The 22,531-nt window shown below is 47.1% G+C and overlaps 1 protein-coding gene across 1 annotated transcript in view; it reads left to right on the top strand.

Moving 5' to 3' along the window:
• The window catches only part of LOC138363004 (synaptogenesis protein syg-2-like), a 233,697-nt gene that overhangs the window by 58,344 nt on the left and 152,822 nt on the right, over window positions 1-22,531 (top strand). The window contains exon 2 of the mRNA XM_069321682.1: window positions 20,493-20,606. Coding sequence (XP_069177783.1) covers window positions 20,493-20,606 — 114 coding nt within the window. The remainder of the gene's footprint in view (window positions 1-20,492; window positions 20,607-22,531) is intronic.

Below are 22,531 nucleotides of genomic sequence, written 5' to 3'. Positions count from 1 at the left end.
AACTCCACCTACCCGCTAACCAAAAACCTTTCCTGTCCTGCTGTGTAGCGGCTCTGCCTCCCAGACGCCCCCGACCTTCCCATTGGGGACCCAACGCACAAACGGCGACCCAGCTTGGCCCAACACTGACGCAACGTCCAACATCTGCAAACGATGGGATCATTCCGGCCATCATTCGCCTCGCAGAGAGAATTTTAGGTTCCGACATCCGACTGTACGTCATCACACTCGACACCATGTATGAGGCAAACGGTTTGACAACCTTTAGCGCACCTGAGACAGTGTTTGCCGATCCAGCACCGAAGACTTTAACACCGGAGACACCTGCTCCTGCACCAACCACCGTCACTCCTTCCCCGGCTCCTATTACCAGCATCACCAGAAAAAACGGAAGAAGTGCTGCCTACACCCGCTCAGCTGCAACCCGACCTCCAATACCCCAGAGAATCACTCATCTGAAGCATTGTATGAAGATTTCTCAGAGTGCCACCACCACCCAGGACTCAACACCTTCAGCCCTGATGACTGCTGACTCAAATACTCTCCTGCACACTCGGGCGACAGCTGAGCCGTGCCTACACGAAGCCAGAAGTTGAAGAAGAAGTAGACCTAACAGCCCACTACTAAAGCCAACGTGGACAGTCACAGCCAACACCGACAACACTAAGCCACTCCTCGCCTGCTCTCAAGCTATCCTAACAGCCGTGCAGCCTTTCAAGGACTGAAAAAAGAAGTCTCACATGACGCATAACGAAAGTCTCACATGACGCATAACGCAAGTCTCACATGACGCATAACGAAAGTCTCACACAAAAAATATTAACAAAACCAGAGTTGGATTTTGCATGCACTTAATTTTTTTTTAAATCATATAAACAGAAACTTTCATAAAACAATATTCACATATTCACTCCAGTGGGGCTAATAGCTGAGTGGACAACGCTCTGGACTCGTAATCCTAGGGTCCGGGTTCGATCCCGGCTGATGGCAGAAACGAAATGGGCAGAGTTTCTTTCACCCTGATGCCTCTGTACACTTAGCAGAAATAGGTACCTGGAAATTAGACAGCTGGTACGGGCTGCTTCCTAGGGAGGGTATGAAAAAAGTTAGTCAGTAATAGTACACAAAGAAGGTAATACGAATTATATACAGATAATCACGTAAATAGGAACTGACATAATCAGAAATCACATAAAGAGAAAGTCATAAAAACAAAGTCATATAAACAGTCATATAAACAGAAAGTCATATAAACAGAAAGTCATATAAACAAATTCATATAAACAGTCATATGAACACAGTCATATAAAGAGAAAGCCCCATAAACAAAGTCATATTATGAGAGCATCATAAACAAGCCACATAAACATAGTCATATAAACAGAAAGTCACATAAAGCCATATAAACAAATATCCACATAACCAGTCATATAAACAGAAGGTAATATAAACAGATAGCCATATAAACGGAAAGCCACAAACAAATAGTCACAGTTATGTAAACACAATCATAAAAAGAGAGTCACAAAAGTAAAATCACACAAACACAAAGTCATAAAAATACTCAAAAAGAGACCATAGTATATAGACAGCACTCAAAATTATTGTCAGTCCAAGAGACGCAAGAAGAGAAGGTTGGAGGTGCTGGCAGGAAGGCAGAGAGAGACAAGGAGCTCTTAAAGAGCATCCCCTTGAACATAAAAATGTCGAGACGTGGGGTCAGGAGATGAGAAATAATTGAAGATGTTGGAGACATTGCCAAGAAAACTCCGGATCTGTCACGCAGCGCAGGACTGACGAGCCAAGTTCGTCCCCACCACACACGGTGTTATGGTGGGTCAAGTGAGAGAGAAAGAGAGCGCGCACATGCAGTCTACGATCAGCATAAATCACTGAATCTTTATATAAGTTTTTTATAAGAAAACCCGCTGGGTTGTAAATCCTGTCACTTGTACCCACTGTATTGAACCACTTGTATTGTAGAATGTCCCATACTGACTGACTTTCGTCCTCCTGGGCTAAGGTATGCTGAACTGTGTAATTACTATATGAGTACTGGGACACTTGATGATATATTGGACTTGTATCCAAGATTAACCATGTAATGTATCAATTATACAATATATGTATGTGATGTAACTATATAACCTGAGCTTGTAAAAGCACCTTAATCACTTTCAGTGATTAAGTGCTTAATTGCACACTAGTTTCTCTATCAGCTATCTCACCCTGTCAGAGTAGGAGAGACAAATATATGTGAATGCATGTGTGTGTATATATGTATGTATATATGTATATGAACGTATATATGTGTGTGTATGTATGTGTATGTGTATAAAGTATATATGGAAGCTGATCAGAATTACATTTCACTTTTGTAAATGCACATTAATGACACTATGTAAAAGACACATCGAACACTTTATGTAGGGCATAGGTAAATCTGTGCATCTATGTATTTACGTATGTAGGTTAGCTTAGCATTTTAGAAGCACCGAATCACCTTTTGTGGTTGATTGTTCAATAAACCCCTGAACTATATGTTTAACACATCTCTAACCCTGTCCATGGAGGACAGAAGAAAATGTATATATGCTGGTTAGCATTATAAATGTGTGGCCACGTCTGTGGTAGAAAATAATAATAATAATAAAAAACTTGTACCCAGACACAGCTGGGACTTGCTTAACTGTCTCAAGTGAACAGCTTATCAAACAAGAAGATTAACATTCGTCAACCATTAAAATCTTATCTTGTGGGTGCAAAATGGGGGAATCTTTTAATACCGGTATCTATGGTATTTTCCTAACTCAAACAATGTGGAGTTTACTACACTACACACATTTCTAATGTCTCTTAGATGTTCACATTCACTAAGGTAGTGGTCAAGGCGGTGTCCGTCACTCTCACCACAAATTCTGCAACTCCGCTGTTCAACTGTTGTTTCCATCCCGAATCTCCATGGATATTTGAATCATAGAGAAATTCTTGCTATTACTGATTCTCTCCCGCGGCCACCTCCTGTTAGTCCATAATGCAGTTGGATTGCCAGCTGTAACCATATTGTAGCAGTGTGTGGATTCGCTAGTTTATGCTTCTGTCCTTCTTGAATCAGTTAACGTGTCACGGTGATTTTGCCTGATAATATCTCTAATTTGTAGCGGGGTCTTGGGAATGAAGTATTCAATATGGTCTCCTTTAGCAGCCAGTACATCTGCTCGTTCATTTTCACAGATTCCAACATGGGAGGGGATCCACAAAAATATTACCACTCATCCCTGATTGGTCAGTACCCTCACAGCTCTCTTGATTTCAGCAATTATCATTAGGTTTTCTGCCAGATATTTATTAAGGCTTTGTAGTGCTGCTTTTAAATCAGTGCAGATCACTGCACCGTTAGTGTTTCTTTCAAGAAACCTTAACGCCATAACAATGGCAGTTAGTTCTGCTTGCGTTGAAGAGGCATAGTTCTCAATACGTGCTTTTTCTTCAGTTGCGTGTTGAAAAACATTATTTCTAATTACAGTGTGTGCTGCACCAGCCCTGTCATTGACAGGATTAGATGACCCATCAGTGTAGATTTGATCTAATTCATTCCCAGTTTATTTATTAATTTTCTCAAGATACTTATGCCTTATTTCTTGTGGTATCATGTTGGACTTTTTCACTGTCATCTCGTTGATGATAATCCTGCATGGGTCATCCTCCCAGGGAGGTAACCTCTCTACAGGCAGGAGCTCACGGGCTTGCTCAAGCAGGTGAAGTTCTTCGAGGTAGCAGACTGATCTGTGATGACATTTTTTCTTTTCCTGTTTCCTCCTGTAAGTAGCACAGAACTCAGTTTTTTCTCGGCAATATTATTGAAATGGGGATCTCTGACTATCTTAATTGCAAGCTTAGCATTCAGTTCCGTGATTCTCCTTTTTCACCGGAGAGAGACAACTCCTCTTGTAGGTTAGATGTTTTGACAGTTCTTGGGACTCCAAGAATGATTGTTGGGCTTCATTTTGTATGCTTTCAAGCCTTTTCATATCGCGTTGGGAATAGGTGCATAAAACTGATGTGGCAAAGTCTATGACGGAGCGCACATAGGCTGTGTACATCATTTTAAGGACGGCAATAGAGGCTCCATGCCCATTCCAGGTCATAGCTTTCAGTGCCCTGAGTCGACTTTTGCATGTTCCTATGAGTTGGTTGAGCTCCTCTTTCTTTCCCTTTTGAGAGCCGACAATGACGCCAAGGTACCTGTAGTGGTCAACCCATTCAAGTGTTTCACCATTAATTTGTTGCTCTTAATTTTCTCCCTGCATGTGATGAGAGTATGCTTTTGTCTTGTTTGTGGAGAGAGTGAAACGAAATGAACGTTACGAAATGTTGGAAGACACGTTAATGATGAGAATGACAAGGTTTCAAAAGTGTTAGTTGTGTTTTTCTGTAGACATTGGAGCAGCGACTCCAAAGAGTTCAATTGACTGTTTAATTTTTCCCAAGGTGGGAGCTTGTATTAGGACATCGGCATATCCCACTTGCTGTGGGATATGTCATACCCACTTGCATATATGACATCGGCATATCCCACTTGCTGTGGGATATGACATACCCACTTGCATATATGACATCGGCATATCCCACTTGCTGTGGGAATTTTCCAATATTTGTAATGGCGTTCAGAAGTATGTTGAATAGTGTGGGGTTTAAGACCCCTCCTTGGGGGTCCCGAGTTCCATACTCATTGTTCTGGAGACTGCTCCATTGAAGCAGACCTTGGCTTTCCTCCCTGTGAGGTAGTCTTCAATCCATTTTATGAGTCTCCCCTTCACTCACCCCTTCAGGCTCCTTTGGTGTCAACAAATACAGAATACTTAGCTGTATCGTTAGAAAAGTAATTGACTATACAATTTGCCGTGCTCCGTCCTTTAACAAATGCATTAACCCCCTTCCCCTAACCTGCCTATTTTGTGCAACAGCCGGTTTAAGACAATCCTTTCAAGCATCTTGCATGTGCATGACGTGAGACTGATAGGTCTGTAATTGCCAAGGTCCTTGGGCTTCAGTATGGGAACAATTATTGTGTGTTTCCATTGTGTGGGCAACACTCCACTTCGGAATGATTTGTTGAATAGGTGGAGTAGTGGATTCCCAGTGCATTATGTCGTAGGTGACGCCATCCTCATCAAGTGCAGTACTTTTACACTTTTTTCATAGCCCTCCTTACTTTCTGGGCTGTGAGTGGTTGTCCATACGCATCGTTACTAGATTGTGCTCTTGTTATCCTAATTTGTCTGTCATTATACCACAAGGGCTATTCCATGCTTACTTCTGCAGGGAGGGAGGGAGGAGGATGCAGCATCACTACATTTGTGTATTAGTTCCTCAGTCTTACCCCTTGGGGTCTTGAACACATCTAGTTGTGCTTACGAGGGTTGAGCTCTGACTCTTTGGTCCCGCCTCTCAACTGTCAATCAACTGTTGCACAGATTCCTGAACCTACTGGGATCTATCATATCTACATTAGAAACTGTGTATGGATTCTGCCTCCACCACATCACTGCCTGATGCATTCCATCTGTTAATTACTCTGACACTGAAAAAGTTATTTCTAACGTCCCTGTGGCTCATTTGGGTACTTAGTTTCCACCTGTGTCCCCTTGTTCACGTACCCCCCCCCCCCTCCCTTTATTAAAGAGTTTGTCTTTATCTACCTTGTCAATTCCTTTGTGAGTTTTGTAGGTATTGATCATGTCTTCCCCGAGCTCTCCTGTCTTTTGTGAGCCGGGGTTCTGCCCCCCCCCCCCCTTTATCTATCTGTATCTTTGCCCACACTTGTCTTGCAGATGTTTCTCTTCCAATCGACATAATGAAATCAAGCCTTTGTCTTTCTCGCTCTTTAATCTTCTCTTCCCTGGCTACTTGACACATAATTTTAAAGAACTCCTGGTTACTTTCAGTGGGATGTCTCCAGTACTCTCAACTCATGCTCCTTACATTTGCATTGAGCATCTTTATGTAATTGTTCTCATACCATTTTATTTTCTTCTTCTGCGGGTTACTGCGCCCAGGCGTATGTTGCCGCGGAACTCTGGGACAGTGCTCAATTTGGTTAATAATGTGATCAACAAATGTGTCAACGTCTTCCGGGATTTGGTATTCCGTGAACCAGTCACTCATCTGGTTTATGAAGTGCGGCCTCATATCTGCTCAGAGTGATAACCTTTTCCTTTGACTTGTCTCTTTCTTTCTTTTGCTCATGTCGACGGTGGTAATCAGTGCCCAATGGTCACTACATAAACTGTGTACAATGTGTGTACTGGCATCCGTGTCCTGTGCATTCAGCAGAAGAGCGTAGTCTAATCTTCCTCCACTGAGGTAAGTTGGTTGTCCATCACCCAAGACCCTAAGAGTTTCACTTCCCCTGACATAGTGACAGTTTCCGTCCATTGACATTGAGCTGATGACAGTTGGCATCAAAGTGTGGGTGTCTGGCATTCAGGTCACCGACCAGCAGGGTAGGTTCTTCACTAGTAAATTCAAGTTGTGTTCACACCAAGTTGTACTCGCCTAGTTGTGCTTGCGGGGGTTGAGTTTCGGCTCTTTGGTCCCATCTCTTAATCCTTAATCTACTGGTGTACATATTCCTGAAGTTATTGAGTTTTATAAATGTATTCTTAAAGATACATTTGTCAAGGTCAAGTTTATTGTGGCATATATAGGTTGATTATCTGTAGGGCATTATTGTTTAAGTGAAGGGTTACCCCCAGTGATTCATACTCATCCCCCCCCCCCCATGTGGAGGTCATCAATAATCTGTGCAGGTATGGTGTTACTGACATAGGTGATAAGACCCGGCTCTCATTTCCCAGAGGTCAGGGAGAACTTGTGATAACCGCTGAACCTTGGGTTGAAGTCATCACCCACCAGTGTCTCCTGTAGCACTATGACGTCAGTTTGGTGTTCACGGACGTATTATATCATGTCATTAAGTCTACCACGAACTCCATTGCAGTTCCATTGTAGGATAGTGAGATTTTCTTCGCTGTGATTATCCATTGTAGGGGTGTTGGCATCAGATACGGTGTGTACGGTGTTGTTGCTGGTGAGAGTGTGAGAGCACTTCTGTCTGCACACTGTTCCCGTCAGTGAGCTCTAATATCGCCACACAAGTAATGTCTGCCTTAATTTCTGGCCAATCCAGCCATCCACAACCTACCACAATAGGTAGTCAGAGCATTGCACACTTAGTACCACTGCAGGCGAGATATTAGGCACCTTAAGACTAGGCCTGTGTAAAACAAAAACGAGGTGTACATCTCGACTGGTCAGTCTCATGGCTCTGGGACAATTGACTGAACGTATGTAAGGCCGGAGGGTGGGTACCGTCCACCAAGACTGTCACGTCATTGTGCAAACCTGCTGGTTGTACCTCTCGTGCGCCTGTTCTAACTCTTCCTATATATGAAGGAAGATATAGCTCTATATTGCAAAGGAAAAGTCATTGTATTGTTTGTAACCACAGACCAGAGTCACTGCTTCCAATTACTGTAAAGATTGTTGAGACATTAGTCTCTTAGCAATTTGGTTTTAAGGAAGATCGCTGTGCTGGTAACCTCTTGTTCTACATGTGTTGTTGCGCTGGACAATTTACGAACCTTTGGTCTCATATTTATTTATTGATTTATTTATATATAAGAAAGTACATTGGGTTTATGAGAGTACAGAACATTGATGTTTTTACATTCTTGTAAAGTCACTAACACGCATAGCGTTTCGGGCAGTCTTTAATCTAACAGATAATTTTAAGTGGGTAATGTCTAGCAAAATTTAAAAAATTCTAACAGGTTCATTGTAAGAAAATTAGACAAAGATTAGTAGGTACATTAAAGTCAAATTTGAGGATTATCAACAGGTATATTGTGGCATAATTTGGGGATTATTTCACGGTATAATACAGTAAGATATGCGTCCAATGTAACAACCATGATATAAGATGATAGCAATGATTACAATAGTGAAGTTGTATGGCTTAGGTACATATATTGGAGGATTGGGTAGCGCTAGATACAGTGCGAGTTTAAAGCACTAAGTATGAAACTATGAAAATGAAATTAGCTACTTTTTTTTTTTGAACAAGGCAAAAGTTGGACAGCTTTTCAATTCATTAGGGAGTGAGTTCCATAGATTAGGTCCTTTTATTTGCATAGAGTGTTTACACAGATTACGTTTGACTGGGGATATCAAAGAGATATTTCTGGTATTTATTTTCCCCCGTCCCATCCCAAATCCTTATCCTGACCCCTTCCAATTAAGTGCTATAAAGTTGTAATGGCTTGGCGCTTTCCCCTAATAATTAAAAAAAAATATTTCTGGTGTGATGATTATGGGTTCTATTACATCTTTCCAGGAAGAGTTTTAGAACAGTGTTTGCATGTCCAGTGGTAGAACAGGGTTTTGTAAATGTAATTGTCACAAGAGAATGTGTGGAGTGAGTTTATGTTTCGCAAGTTTAGGGATTTAATCAAGGGGGTTGAGTGTTGTCTGAAAGCAGAGTTATTGTTCTGATAGCAAGATTTTTTCTTGGTGATGATGGGCTTGAGGTAGTTTGCAGAGGTTGAGCCCCATGCACAGATACCATATGTAAGATAGGGATAGATTAGCACATAATGTAGTGAGAGGAGAGCAGAATAGGGTACATAATATCTGATTTTAGACAGTATACCAACTGTTTTTGAGACATTCTTGGTTATGTGTTATATGTGGGTGCTGAAGATGAGTCTCTTGTCTAAGTATAAGCCAAGAAACCTTCCATTATTTTTATTGTTGATGTTAACATTATCTGAAGCTGAAATGCATTTGTTGATTTACTTCCAAATAAGATGTAGTAGGTCTTTTTGTGTTTAGTGTGAGTTTGTTGGTTGACATCCATAAGTGGACTTTTATTAATTCATTATTTACAACATTATTTAATGTGTGGGTTGGGTCTGAGTAGATAAGGTTAGTATCATCAGCAAATAATATAGGCTTAAGTATGTTATAGAGAGTAGGCAGATCATTGATATATATAAGGAATTAGGTCAGGTCCTAGGATGCTGCCCTGTGGCACTCCTACGGTTAATGGTAGAGTGGGAGAGGTTAAATCATTGATGGCGACATATTGGTGTCTGTCACTAAGATAGGATCGAAAATAGTTCAGGGCAAGGCTCCGGATTCTATAATGAGAGGGGCGCCTGACAGCTGAGTGGACAGTGCTTCGGATTCGTAGTCCTGAGGTTCCGGGTTCGATCCCCGTTGGAGGCGGAGACAAATGGGAAAAAAAGTCTCTTTCACCCTGATGCCCCTGTTACCTAGCAGTAAATAGGTACCTGGAAGTTAGACAGCTGCTACGGGCAGCTTCCTGGGGGTTTTGTAACAAAAAGGAGGCCTGGTCGAGGACCGGGCCGCGGGGACGCTAAGCCCCGAAATCATCTCAAGATAACCTCAAGATGGAGTTTAAGTAAGATTGATTGATAGATGAAGATTAAGCCACCCAAAAGGTGGCACGAGCATGAATAGCCCGTAAGTGGTGGCCCTTTTGAGCCATTACCAGTATCACGAGCTGATACTGGAGATGTGTGGAGGTGCGAGTGCACCCTGCGTGACGGGAGATGTCTCCCGTGTTTAAGTAAGAGGTAGTTATGGTTAACAGTATCAAAGACCTTTCTCAGATCAATGAAGAGTTCAGTCGGAAACTCTTTTTTGTCAAGGGCTGAGTAGATTATGTCAGACTAATAATTGCATCGTTGGTATTCTTTTGGGAGTGGAAGACAAACTGACAGGGACTTAGTATGTTGAATTTTACGTGTTTGAGTAGAGCTGTTTGTAAGTAATTTTTTCAAATATTTTTTAACTATAGGCAGATTTGATATTGGTCTGAAATTGTCTGTCGGATTGCATCCTTTATGAACTGGCGTTACTCGTGCTTTTTTAAGGATATCAGGGACGGTATGACACTCTAGAGATTTGTTGAACAGCAGAGCTATGGGTGGCGCAAGGGCATGGGAGACACTCTTGTATACCATGGATGGTATTTCACTAATGTTCCCAGCTTTGGTTTTTAGTGAGTGAATGATGGACACAACATCTGTCGGACTGACTGATGAAAGGAGAAGAGAGTTTGGGTAGTTGTCTGAAAGATTTGCGGTAACATGTGGCTGAAGTCTGTGGGATTTTTCTGGCAAGGTTAACACCAACCGATGAAAAGAAGTTATTAAATTCAGTTGCCGTTTCTAGATTTGTTGAAGGTATATAACCATCCTTGGAGAGTTTTATCTGGTTATGTGAATGTTGTTTAGATCCTAGGTTGTTAGAGATGGTTTTTCATATTGCCTATGGCTTCTTTGAATCTACTCTCATAATAGGAAGGTTTTATTATACTGGTAAGCATTGATGAGTACCTCTTAACTACTTCTTTTGTATCTAGGCCAATCCTAAGTTTTGTTTCATATTCATGTTTCTTGTTGATTGCTTTGAGTATGTCACTTGTGAGCCAGGGATTGTTTAATCTTTTGACAATTACTTGCTTGGTGAGGAGACAGTAAGTGTTGATATGGCTTAGAGTTTTGGAAAGGAAGAAGTTAGCTAATGAATATCCTGTGTATTATTGAATTCAAATTCAGATATGGCACTTGAGCACTTGATACCTCAGGCTCCATGTTTCTGCAAGTAAGTGACTACTTTCAAGACAACAATCTAAGAATACTCTTCGATGGAGCAAAATCTGAAACCCACTTAATTGGTGTCAGCATACAGCAGTGTTGTGTGCTTAGTTCTCTGTAGTGGAATGTTTACTCAACAAGGTACAATATTCCATGCGGAGCCCTCTGCTGATGACTGTACTCTAACCTTCACATGTGGAAAAGAAGAAGCACCAAGTAAAAGATGCCTCATTAATTACCAACTTTCAGCAACATCTTCCTGGGGGAAGGCGATAACTAGTGAAGCTGGCGGCAGAAAAAATACTAACGATGATGATAAAAAACAACACGATATAGCAACACGTACAGAAATAAATGACAAACCCGACTGTTCATTGACGAAGTTGACATCTTGGGGATGAAGTTTGACTCTTTAATGAGGATGACAAGCCACTTAACCAAGCCTTAGGGCCCATCTCATACCGACTTGACTGCAGCGGTTGCAAAACTTTCTGTGAGGCTCAAGTTTGCTCCCATATTCACTATGCTTCGCTCTCCTGGACTGCCTGCCCCATCCCTCTCCATCAGAATTTTAGAAAACCACGCGAGAAGACTCATCTCTAGTCTTGGCCCGTTCCGGTTGGACTGGTCCGCAAAACCACAGAGATAAAGGTGGAGTTGATGTTATTTACAAGGCAAATGATGTTATTTACAAGGCAAATTTACAAGGCAAGGCAAATGTTATATTCAAGGTTTCCCTGGTGGCCGAATTTCGTGGACAACCAGAAATTGGGATCAAAACACAAGGGATCACTCAGCATTCAACAGCCTCGTACTGGATGTGCTTTTCCAAAGTACTTGCATCAGCGATCAATTATCTCTTGACTGACTTTCACTTACAACAAATTCAATCAGCCTGAAATCAATTCAACTGACTTGAGTGTAACTTTTTTGTTACTTGGTTGTTGCTTATTGTTACATTTTGTTTTAATGCTAATGTGTACAAATAAAAAGATCATCAGATAAATGTGCTTCTTGAGACAATCTTCAGATATACTGATAGTGATTAACAGTTCCTAGTTTGTAGAGAGAGAGAGTGAGAGTGAGAGTGAGAGAGAGTGAGAGTGAGAGTGAGAGTGAGAGTGAGAGAGAGTGAGAGTGAGAGAGAGTGAGAGAGAATGAGAGTGAGAGAGAATGAGAGTGAGAGAGAATGAGAGTGAGAGAGAATGAGAGTGAGAGAGAATGAGAGTGAGAGAGAATGAGAGTGAGAGAGAATGAGAGTGAGAGAGAATGAGAGTGAGAGAGAATGAGAGTGAGAGAGAATGAGAGTGAGAGAGAGAGAGTAAGAGAGAATGAGAGAGAGAGAGAGAACGAGAGCGCGCACGAGCGCCCGAGGGCTTCATCTGCAGGCAGGCAGTTGCAGGCATTCTGACAGAGATTAAGGACTTGTCTCCCCATTAGCCTTTGCTAACTTTTCCTCAGTCGCTGGAATCATCAACACAACGTTACCGGCTCCCCGCTGACCGAAAACTGGTGAAAAGATTTATTTCGTCCGGGCTGAATATACAACCCAAGTAATGGAGTGAGCGAACAATGTGGAATGAAATCGGTTTGCGCTATGTTTTGGCGCCAGAGATTAATGTGAAGACTTAAGGGCTTGGTAACGAGTTATAGCTGGAGAACTTTGAGGGAGTTTTCAAGAATTTCTTTACTGGATAAGGAAGTGAAGTCGAGGACTACATCTGCATAATTTCACCAATATGGTACTCCTAAGTTCCGTGTAGCACGGGCTATGGTGAACCCGTTATCTTGAGGTTATCTTGAGATGATTTCAGGGCTTTTTAGTGTCCCCGCGGCCCGGTCTTCGACCAGGCCTCCACCCCCAGGAAGCAGCCCGTGACAGCTGACTAACTCCCGAGTACCTATTTACTGCTAGGTAACAGGGGCATTCAGGGTGAAAGAAACTTTGCCCATTTGTTTCTGCCTCGTGCGGGAATCGAACCCGAGCCACAGAATTACGAGTCCTGCGCGCTATCCACCAGGCTTTCGTGGCCCCAACGTCCGTAGTGTCCGTAGTGGACTTAGGTACTTCTAGGGTTCAGGATATATATGCAAACGTTTCTTTTAATTAATAGTTAATATTCATTCAGTTAACATTAAGGTTTTATACATATAACAGGAAATTGTCGCCTTCATTAAATTGTGATATATGTTTGTGGGGGAGGGAGGCACCGTCCCTCCCCCTAACACAAGGGGGAGGGAGGCACCGTCCCTCCCCCTAACACAAGGGGGAGGGAGGCACCGTCCCTCCCCCTAACACAAGGGGGAGGGAGGCACCGTCCCTCCCCCTAACACAAGGGGGAGGGAGGCACCGTCCCTCCCCCTAACACGAGAGGGAGGCACCGTCCCTCCCCCTAACACAAGGGGGAGGGAGGCACCGTCCCTCCCCCTAACACGAGAGGGAGGCACCGTCCCTCCCCCTAACACGAGAGGGAGGCACCGTCCCTCCCCCTAACACGAGAGGGAGGCACCGTCCCTCCCCCTAACACAAGGGGGAGGGAGGCACCGTCCCTCCCCCTAACACAAGGTAGTGCTCTGAGCCATCACAAGGAGTGACGAGGGTTGTGGGAATATTGTATTGCTGCAGGAAGAACCAGGGGGAGGGAGAGAGACTCGGAGGTATAGAGGGAGGGAGGAAGACTGAGAGGTATAGAGGGAGGGAGAGAGACTCGGAGGTATAGAGGGAGGGAGGAAGACTGAGAGGTATAGAGGGAGGGAGAGAGACTCGGAGGTATAGAGGGAGGGAGAGAGACTCGGAGGTACAGAGGGAGGGAGGAAGACTGAGAGGTATAGAGGGAGGGAGAGAGACTCGGAGGTATAGAGGGAGGGAGAGAGACTCGGAGGTATAGAGGGAGGGAGGAAGACTGAGAGGTATAGAGGGAGGGAGGAAGACTGAGAGGTATAGAGGGAGGGAGGAAGACTGAGAGGTATAGAGGGAGGGAGGAAGACTCGGAGGTATAGAGGGAGGGAGGAAGACTTGGAGGTATAGAGGGAGGGAGGAAGACTCGGAGGTATAGAGGGAGGGAGGAAGACTCGGAGGTATAGAGGGAGGGAGGAAGACTCGGAGGTATAAAGGTAGGGAGAGAGACTCGGAGGTATAGAGGGAGGGAGAGAGAATCGGAGGTATAGAGGGAGGGAGAGAGACTCGGAGGTATAGAGGGAGGGAGGAAGACTGAGAGGTATAGAGGGAGGGAGGAAGACTGAGAGGTATAGAGGGAGGAAGGAAGACTGAGAGGTATAGAGGGAGGAAGGAAGACTCGGAGGTATAGAGGGAGGGAGGAAGACTCGGAGGTATAGAGGGAGGGAGGAAGACTCGGAGGTATAGAGGGAGGGAGGAAGACTCGGAGGTATAGAGGGAGGGAGAGAGACTCGGAGGTATAGAGGGAGGGAGAGAGACTCGGAGGTATAGAGGGAGGGAGAGAGACTCGGAGGTATAGAGGGAGGGAGAGAGACTCGGAGGTATAGAGGGAGGGAGAGAGACTCGGAGGTATAGAGGGAGGGAGAGAGACTCGGAGGTATAGAGGGAGGGAGAGAGACTCGGAGGTATAGAGGGAGGGAGAGAGACTCGGAGGTATAGAGGGAGGGAGAGAGACTCGGAGGTATAGAGGGAGGGAGAGAGACTCGGAGGTATAGAGGGAGGGAGGAAGACTGAGAGGTATAGAGGGAGGGAGGAAGACTGAGAGGTATAGAGGGAGGGAGGAAGACTGAGAGGTATAGAGGGAGGGAGGAAGACTGAGAGGTATAGAGGGAGGGAGGAAGACTGAGAGGTATAGAGGGAGGGAGGAAGACTGAGAGGTATAGAGGGAGGGAGGAAGACTGAGAGGTATAGAGGGAGGGAGGAAGACTGAGAGGTATAGAGGGAGGGAGGAAGACTGAGAGGTATAGAGGGAGGGAGGAAGACTGAGAGGTATAGAGGGAGGGAGGAAGACTGAGAGGTATAGAGGGAGGGAGGAAGACTGAGAGGTATAGAGGGAGGGAGGAAGACTGAGAGGTATAGAGGGAGGGAGGAAGACTGAGAGGTATAGAGGGAGGGAGGAAGACTGAGAGGTATAGAGGGAGGGAGGAAGACTGAGAGGTATAGAGGGAGGGAGGAAGACTGAGAGGTATAGAGGGAGGGAGGAAGACTGAGAGGTATAGAGGGAGGGAGGAAGACTGAGAGGTATAGAGGGAGGGAGGAAGACTGAGAGGTATAGAGGGAGGAAGGAAGACTCGGAGGTATAGAGGGAGGGAGGAAGACTCGAGGTATAGAGGGAGGGAGGAAGACTCGAGGTATAGAGGGAGGGAGGAAGACTCGGAGGTATAGAGGGAGGGAGGAAGACTCGGAGGTATAGAGAGAGGGAGGGAGAGAGACTCGGAGGTATAGAGGGAGGGAGGAAGACTGAGAGGTATAGAGGGAGGGAGGAAGACTGAGAGGTATAGAGGGAGGGAGGAAGACTGAGAGGTATAGAGGGAGGGAGGAAGACTGAGAGGTATAGAGGGAGGGAGGAAGACTGAGAGGTATAGAGGGAGGGAGGAAGACTGAGAGGTATAGAGGGAGGGAGGAAGACTGAGAGGTATAGAGGGAGGGAGGAAGACTGAGAGGTATAGAGGGAGGGAGGAAGACTGAGAGGTATAGAGGGAGGGAGGAAGACTGAGAGGTATAGAGGGAGGGAGGAAGACTGAGAGGTATAGAGGGAGGGAGGAAGACTGAGAGGTATAGAGGGAGGGAGGAAGACTGAGAGGTATAGAGGGAGGGAGGAAGACTGAGAGGTATAGAGGGAGGGAGGAAGACTGAGAGGTATAGAGGGAGGGAGGAAGACTGAGAGGTATAGAGGGAGGGAGGAAGACTGAGAGGTATAGAGGGAGGGAGGAAGACTGAGAGGTATAGAGGGAGGGAGGAAGACTGAGAGGTATAGAGGGAGGGAGGAAGACTGAGAGGTATAGAGGGAGGGAGGAAGACTGAGAGGTATAGAGGGAGGGAGGAAGACTGAGAGGTATAGAGGGAGGGAGGAAGACTGAGAGGTATAGAGGGAGGGAGGAAGACTGAGAGGTATAGAGGGAGGAAGGAAGACTGGGAGGTATAGAGGGAGGAAGGAAGACTCGGAGGTATAGAGGGAGGGAGGAAGACTCGGAGGTATAGAGGGAGGGAGGAAGACTCGGAGGTATAGAGGGAGGGAGGAAGACTCGGAGGTATAGAGGGAGGGAGGAAGACTCGGAGGTATAGAGGGAGGGAGGAAGACTCGGAGGTATAGAGGGAGGGAGAGAGACTCGGAGGTATAGAGGGAGGGAGAGAGACTCGGAGGTATAGAGGGAGGGAGAGAGACTCGGAGGTATAGAGGGAGGGAGAGAGACTCGGAGGTATAGAGGGAGGGAGAGAGACTCGGAGGTATAGAGGGAGGGAGGAAGACTGAGAGGTATAGAGGGAGGGAGGAAGACTGAGAGGTATAGAGGGAGGGAGGAAGACTGAGAGGTATAGAGGGAGGGAGGAAGACTGAGAGGTATAGAGGGAGGGAGGAAGACTGAGAGGTATAGAGGGAGGAAGGAAGACTCGGAGGAATAGAGGGAGGGAGGAAGACTCGAGGTATAGAGGGAGGGAGGAAGACTCGGAGGTATAGAGGGAGGGAGGAAGACTCGAGGTATAGAGGGAGGGAGGAAGACTCGGAGGTATAGAGGGAGGGAGGAAGACTCGGAGGTATAGAGAGAGGGAGGGAGAGAGACTCGGAGGTATAGAGGGAGGGAGGAAGACTCGGAGGTATAGAGGGAGGGAGGAAGACTCGGAGGTATAGAGAGAGGGAGGGAGAGAGACTCGGAGGTATAGAGGGAGGGAGGAAGACTCGGAGGTATAGAGGGAGGGAGGAAGACTCGAGGTATAGAGGGAGGGAGGAAGACTCGGAGGTATAGAGGGAGGGAGGAAGACTCGGAGGTATAGAGAGGGGGAGGGAGAGAGACTCGGAGGAATAGAGGGAGGGAGGAAGACTGAGAGGTATAGAGGGAGGGAGGAAGACTGAGAGGTATAGAGGGAGGGAGGAAGACTGAGAGGTATAGAGGGAGGGAGGAAGACTGAGAGGTATAGAGGGAGGGAGGAAGACTGAGAGGTATAGAGGGAGGGAGGAAGACTGAGAGGTATAGAGGGAGGGAGGAAGACTGAGAGGTATAGAGGGAGGGAGGAAGACTGAGAGGTATAGAGGGAGGGAGGAAGACTGAGAGGTATAGAGGGAGGGAGGAAGACTGAGAGGTATAGAGGGAGGGAGGAAGACTGAGAGGTATAGAGGGAGGGAGGAAGACTGAGAGGTATAGAGGGAGGGAGGAAGACTGAGAGGTATAGAGGGAGGAAGGAAGACTGAGAGGTATAGAGGGAGGAAGGAAGACTCGGAGGTATAGAGGGAGGGAGGAAGACTGAGAGGTATAGAGGGAGGAAGGAAGACTCGGAGGTATAGAGGGAGGGAGGAAGACTCGGAGGTATAGAGGGAGGGAGGAAGACTCGGAGGTATAGAGGGAGGGAGGAAGACTCGGAGGGAGAGAGACTCGGAGGTATAGAGGGAGGGAGAGAGACTGAGAGGTATAGAGGGAGGGAGGAAGACTGAGAGGTATAGAGGGAGGGAGGAAGACTGAGAGGTATAGAGGGAGGGAGGAAGACTGAGAGGTATAGAGGGAGGAAGGAAGACTCGGAGGAATAGAGGGAGGGAGGAAGACTCGGAGGAATAGAGGGAGGGAGGAAGACTCGAGGTATAGAGGGAGGGAGGAAGACTCGGAGGTATAGAGGGAGGGAGGAAGACTCGAGGTATAGAGGGAGGGAGGAAGACTCGGAGGTATAGAGGGAGGGAGGAAGACTCGGAGGTATAGAGAGAGGGAGGGAGAGAGACTCGGAGGTATAGAGGGAGGGAGGAAGACTCGGAGGTATAGAGGGAGGGAGGAAGACTCGGAGGTATAGAGAGAGGGAGGGAGAGAGACTCGGAGGTATAGAGGGAGGGAGGAAGACTCGAGGTATAGAGGGAGGGAGGAAGACTCGGAGGTATAGAGGGAGGGAGGAAGACTCGGAGGTATAGAGAGGGGGAGGGAGAGAGACTCGGAGGTATAGAGGGAGGGAGGAAGACTGAGAGGTATAGAGGGAAGGAGGAAGACTGAGAGGTATAGAGGGAGGGAGGAAGACTGAGTGGTATAGAGGGAGGGAGGAAGACTGAGAGGTATAGAGGGAGGGAGGAAGACTGAGAGGTATAGAGGGAGGGAGGAAGACTGAGAGGTATAGAGGGAGGGAGGAAGACTGAGAGGTATAGAGGGAGGGAGGAAGACTGAGAGGTATAGAGGGAGGGAGGAAGACTGGGAGGTATAGAGGGAGGGAGGAAGACTGGGAGGTATAGAGGGAGGGAGGAAGACTGGGAGGTATAGAGGGAGGGAGGAAGACTGGGAGGTATAGAGGGAGGGAGGAAGACTGGGAGGTATAGAGGGAGGGAGGAAGACTGGGAGGTATAGAGGGAGGGAGGAAGACTGGGAGGTATAGAGGGAGGGAGGAAGACTGGGAGGTATAGAGGGAGGGAGGAAGACTGGGAGGTATAGAGGGAGGGAGGAAGACTGGGAGGTATAGAGGGAGGGAGGAAGACTCGGAGGTATAGAGGGAGGGAGGAAGACTCGGAGGTATAGAGGGAGGGAGGAAGACTCGGAGGTATAGAGGGAGGGAGGAAGACTCGGAGGTATAGAGGGAGGGAGGAAGACTCGGAGGTATAGAGGGAGGGAGGAAGACTCGGAGGTATAGAGGGAGGGAGGAAGACTCGGAGGTATAGAGGGAGGGAGGAAGACTCGGAGAGAGAGAGGAAAGGAGAATTGGGGAGGTTATCTTGAGATGATATCGGGGCTTTGCGTCCCCGCGGCCCGGTCCTCGACCAGGTCTTCTTTTATGTTACACATCCCCAGGAAGCACCCCGTCTAGACAGCTGCTTCCACCCCCAGGAAGCAACTGTCTAACTTCCAGGTACCTATTTACTGCTAGGTGAACAGGGGCATCAGGGTGAGAAATTTTTTGCCCATTTGTCTCCGCCTCCACCAGGGATCGAACCCGAAACCTCAGGACTACGAATCCGAAGCGCTGTCCAGTCAGCTGTCAGGCGTCTAACCTAAGGGTCCCCTCACCAGCGCCCGCCCGCCACATTCTCTTCTAATCCCTAAATTTCTATTGTCATGAGTTATCTCCTTCAAGATACTGGCCATTGTTAGTGAGTCACTCATAACACCCAGAGATGCTGTGCACGAAATCCACCGAATGTGGATTTCGTGCACTATTTGTGGGTTCCTGATTTCGAACCCTTCTACAACACTGACGGGGTTGAAGATTCAAGCGCGTATATTGAGACAATAAAATACATCTCAAAGGGATAGAGTAGCTTAGGTTGTTTCTACCCCAGTCTCCGTGGCGTAGTGGTAAGACGCTCGTCTTGCGTTCCGGAAGTGCTTAGTCCTGGGTTCTTATCCTAGCCGGGGAGAATTTACTGGGTGCAAATCCTTAACTGTAGCCTTTGTTTAACCCAACAGTAAAATGGGTTCCTGGTTGTTAAAACGATTCTTCGTGGGGCCGTATGCCAGGGAACATAGGATTAAGGACCTGCCCGAAACGCTACACGTACTAGTGGCTGTACAAGAATGTAACAACTCTTGTATTTATAAATAAAAAAAACACTGAAGGGTGGAGGGCCATCAGCGGAGGACATGTCCAGTGGCTGGTGTGCCCGTGGCACTCTAACTGACCCCGACCATCCAGTCTGGCTCTCAGGACACAGCAGCTACGCCCCAACACTCGCTTGAGTCAACATCCCAACTCTCAGTTCCACATCTGGACGTGTCCTCCCGCCCTCCACAACAACAAAGCTTTGAGCGCACCTTCAAGGCTGTTCCCGGCTCTAGTTCCCGGTCACGCTGGGTCCTTGAAGTGCCGGCGCTGTCTCCCATAACTGTCGGATGTTTCTCAGAAGGGCGCGACATTCTGGCGTCTCAGATGTCGTGACAACCACCACCTTCACACACGCTTACACACTTCCGTCGCCCAATATATTTGAAAGATAAACGATCTTGTTTATTAATTTTCATTCCGGTCACAACAACCCCGTCTCCACCACAGTGGCGCCACTGTCTCCACCACAGTGGCGCCACTAACTGTCTCCACCGCAGTGGCGCCACTAACTGTCTCCACCACAGTGGCGCCACTAACTGTCTCCACCACAGTGGCGCCACTAACTGTCTCCACCACAGTGGCGCCACTAACTGTCTCCACCACAGTGGCGCCACTAACTGTCTCCACCACAGTGGCGCCACTAACTGTCTCCACCACAGTGGCGCCACTAACTGTCTCCACCACAGTGGCGCCACTAACTGTCTCCACCACAGTGGCGCCACTAACTGTCTCCACCACAGTGGCGCCACTAACTGTCTCCACCACAGTGGCGCCACTAACTGTCTCCACCACAGTGGCGCCACTAACTGTCTCCACCACAGTGGCGCCACTAACTGTCTCCACCACAGTGACGCCACTAACTGTCTCCACCACAGTGACGCCACTAACTGTCTCCACCACAGTGACGCCACTAACTGTCTCCACCACAGTGGCGCCACTAACTGTCTTCACCACAGTGGCGCCACTAACTGTCTCCACCACAGTGGTGCCACTAACTGTCTCCACCACAGTGGCGCCACTAACTGTCTCCACCACAGTGGCGCCACTAACCACCGTCTCCTCCACAGTGGCGCCACTAACCACCGTCTCCTCCACAGTGGTGCTACTAACCACCGTCTCCTCCACAGTGGTGCCGTCCAGGATGGTGGTGCTGGACGCCGACAGCCGCCCCGTCCACGGAGGTGTAGTGAGGTCGCTGACGGAGGGAGACGCCCTCACCCTCTACTGCATCGCTTCAGGAGGTGAGGCAGTGAGGCATGTTGAGTCACCTCACTCATGTGGGTCATGTTGGGTCACCTCACTCATGTTGGGTCTCCTCACTCATGTTGGGTCTCCTCACTCATGTTGGGTCTCCTCACTCATGTTGGGTCTCCTCACTTATGTGGGTCATGTTGGGTCACCTCACTTATGTTGGGTCTCCTCACTCATGTTGGGTCTCCTCACTCATGTTGGGTCACCTCACTCATGTGGGTCATGTTGGAACATGTTAAGTCACGTGGTTGCCATACTATTTTATTGTTTTCTCAAAAAAATTAATGCACGTGCTGTATTTTATATAATAAGAGTTTTCTTCTAAATTTACACTGTAAATAAATAAATAAACGTAAAAGATGTAAAAATATGTAAAATAAAAGATTTTTGCGTACGAATATTCGTACTTAAATATAGAGATATGAGATGGGAAAATACCTAAATATATAGAGGTGTGTTCCTCCCCTCTGGCGGCAGCTCTTAGTACTAATTGTTTAGTTTAGGGGCTCTTATGCCTTAGTTTATTACATCAATGTTTGTGTACCTGACAGGGCCAGGTGAGGCAGGGCCAGGTGAGGCAGGGCCAGGTGAGGCAGGACCAGGTGAGGCAGTGGCAGGGCCAGGTGAGGCAGGGCCAGGTGAGGCAGGGCCAGGTGAGGCAGGGCCAGGTGAGGCAGGGCCAGGTGAGGCAGGGCCAGGTGAGGCAGGGCCAGGTGAGGCAGGACCAGGTGAGGCAGGTCAGGTGAGGCAAGGCCAGGTGAGGCAAGGCCAGGTGAGGCAAGGCCAGGTGAGGCAAGGTCAGGTGAGGCAGGGCAAGGTGAGGCAAGACCAGGTGAGGCAGGGCCAGGTGAGGCAGGGCCAGGTGAGGCAAGACCAGGTGAGACAAGGCCAGGTGAGACAGGGCCAGGTGAGGCAAGACCAGGTGAGACAAGCCAAGATGTGAGAAACATAAGACACCCATCACAAAGGAAAGTTTGGACCAGATGTCAAATAACACATAGAAGAAAGCAAAAATATTTGCGAGGATCGAACTGGGAGACAATGAGTGAATTAGCAGGAAGCGAGAGGAGCATTGAACCCGAGTCAGTTTACGAGCAGGGAATATTGGCAGACAATTTACCGACGTTGTGTTGGGGCCAATTAATGTCTTCCTGGGCTGGTAACTATTGAACCGCGAGCAGCAGAGGCCTTAGTGGGTGCTGCTGAACTGCTCGAGGCCTCTGTGAAGTTGTTCAGCAGTTAAGGTGTTTCTTGTGTTTCAGGAATTTTTGAAGCGGGTTTGTGCATAATGATACTGAAATTAGGCTATTGACGTTAACTCTTAACTTTAAAATTTTAACTCTTAAGTTAACTATTAACGAGACTACACGAGGTATTGTAAGAGAGACTGTGTACAGTGAAGTACTGTGATCCAGTGAAGTACTGTGGTCTAGTGAAGTACTGTGATCCAGTGAAGTACTGTGATCCAGTGAAGTACTGTGGTCTAGTGAAGTACTGTGGTCAGTGAAGTACTGTGGTCCAGTGAAGTACTGTGGTCCAGTGAAGTACTGTGGTCTAGTGAAGTACTGTGGTCTAGTGAAGTACTGTGGTCCAGTGAAGTACTGTGGTCCAGTGAAGTACTGTGGTCCAGTGAAGTACTGTGGTCTAGTGAAGTACTGTGATCCAGTGAAGTACTGTGATCCAGTGAAGTACTGTGGTCCAGTGAAGTACTGTGATCCAGTGAAGTACTGTGGTCCAGTGAAGTACTGTGGTCCAGTGAAGTACTGTGGTCCAGTGAAGTACTGTGGTCCAGTGAAGTACTGTGGTCCAGTGAAGTACTGTGGTCCAGTGAAGTACTGTGGTCCAGTGATGTACTGTGGTCCAGTGATGTACTGTGGTCCAGTGAAGTACTGTGGTCCAGTGATGTACTGTGGTC

The sequence above is a fragment of the Procambarus clarkii genome, chromosome 10 (genome assembly GCF_040958095.1).
Source record: "Procambarus clarkii isolate CNS0578487 chromosome 10, FALCON_Pclarkii_2.0, whole genome shotgun sequence".
Classification (NCBI taxonomy): Eukaryota; Metazoa; Arthropoda; class Malacostraca; order Decapoda; family Cambaridae; genus Procambarus; species Procambarus clarkii.
The sequence above is the reverse complement of the archived record's forward strand: the minus strand, read 5'-3'. Positions and strand labels throughout refer to the sequence as shown.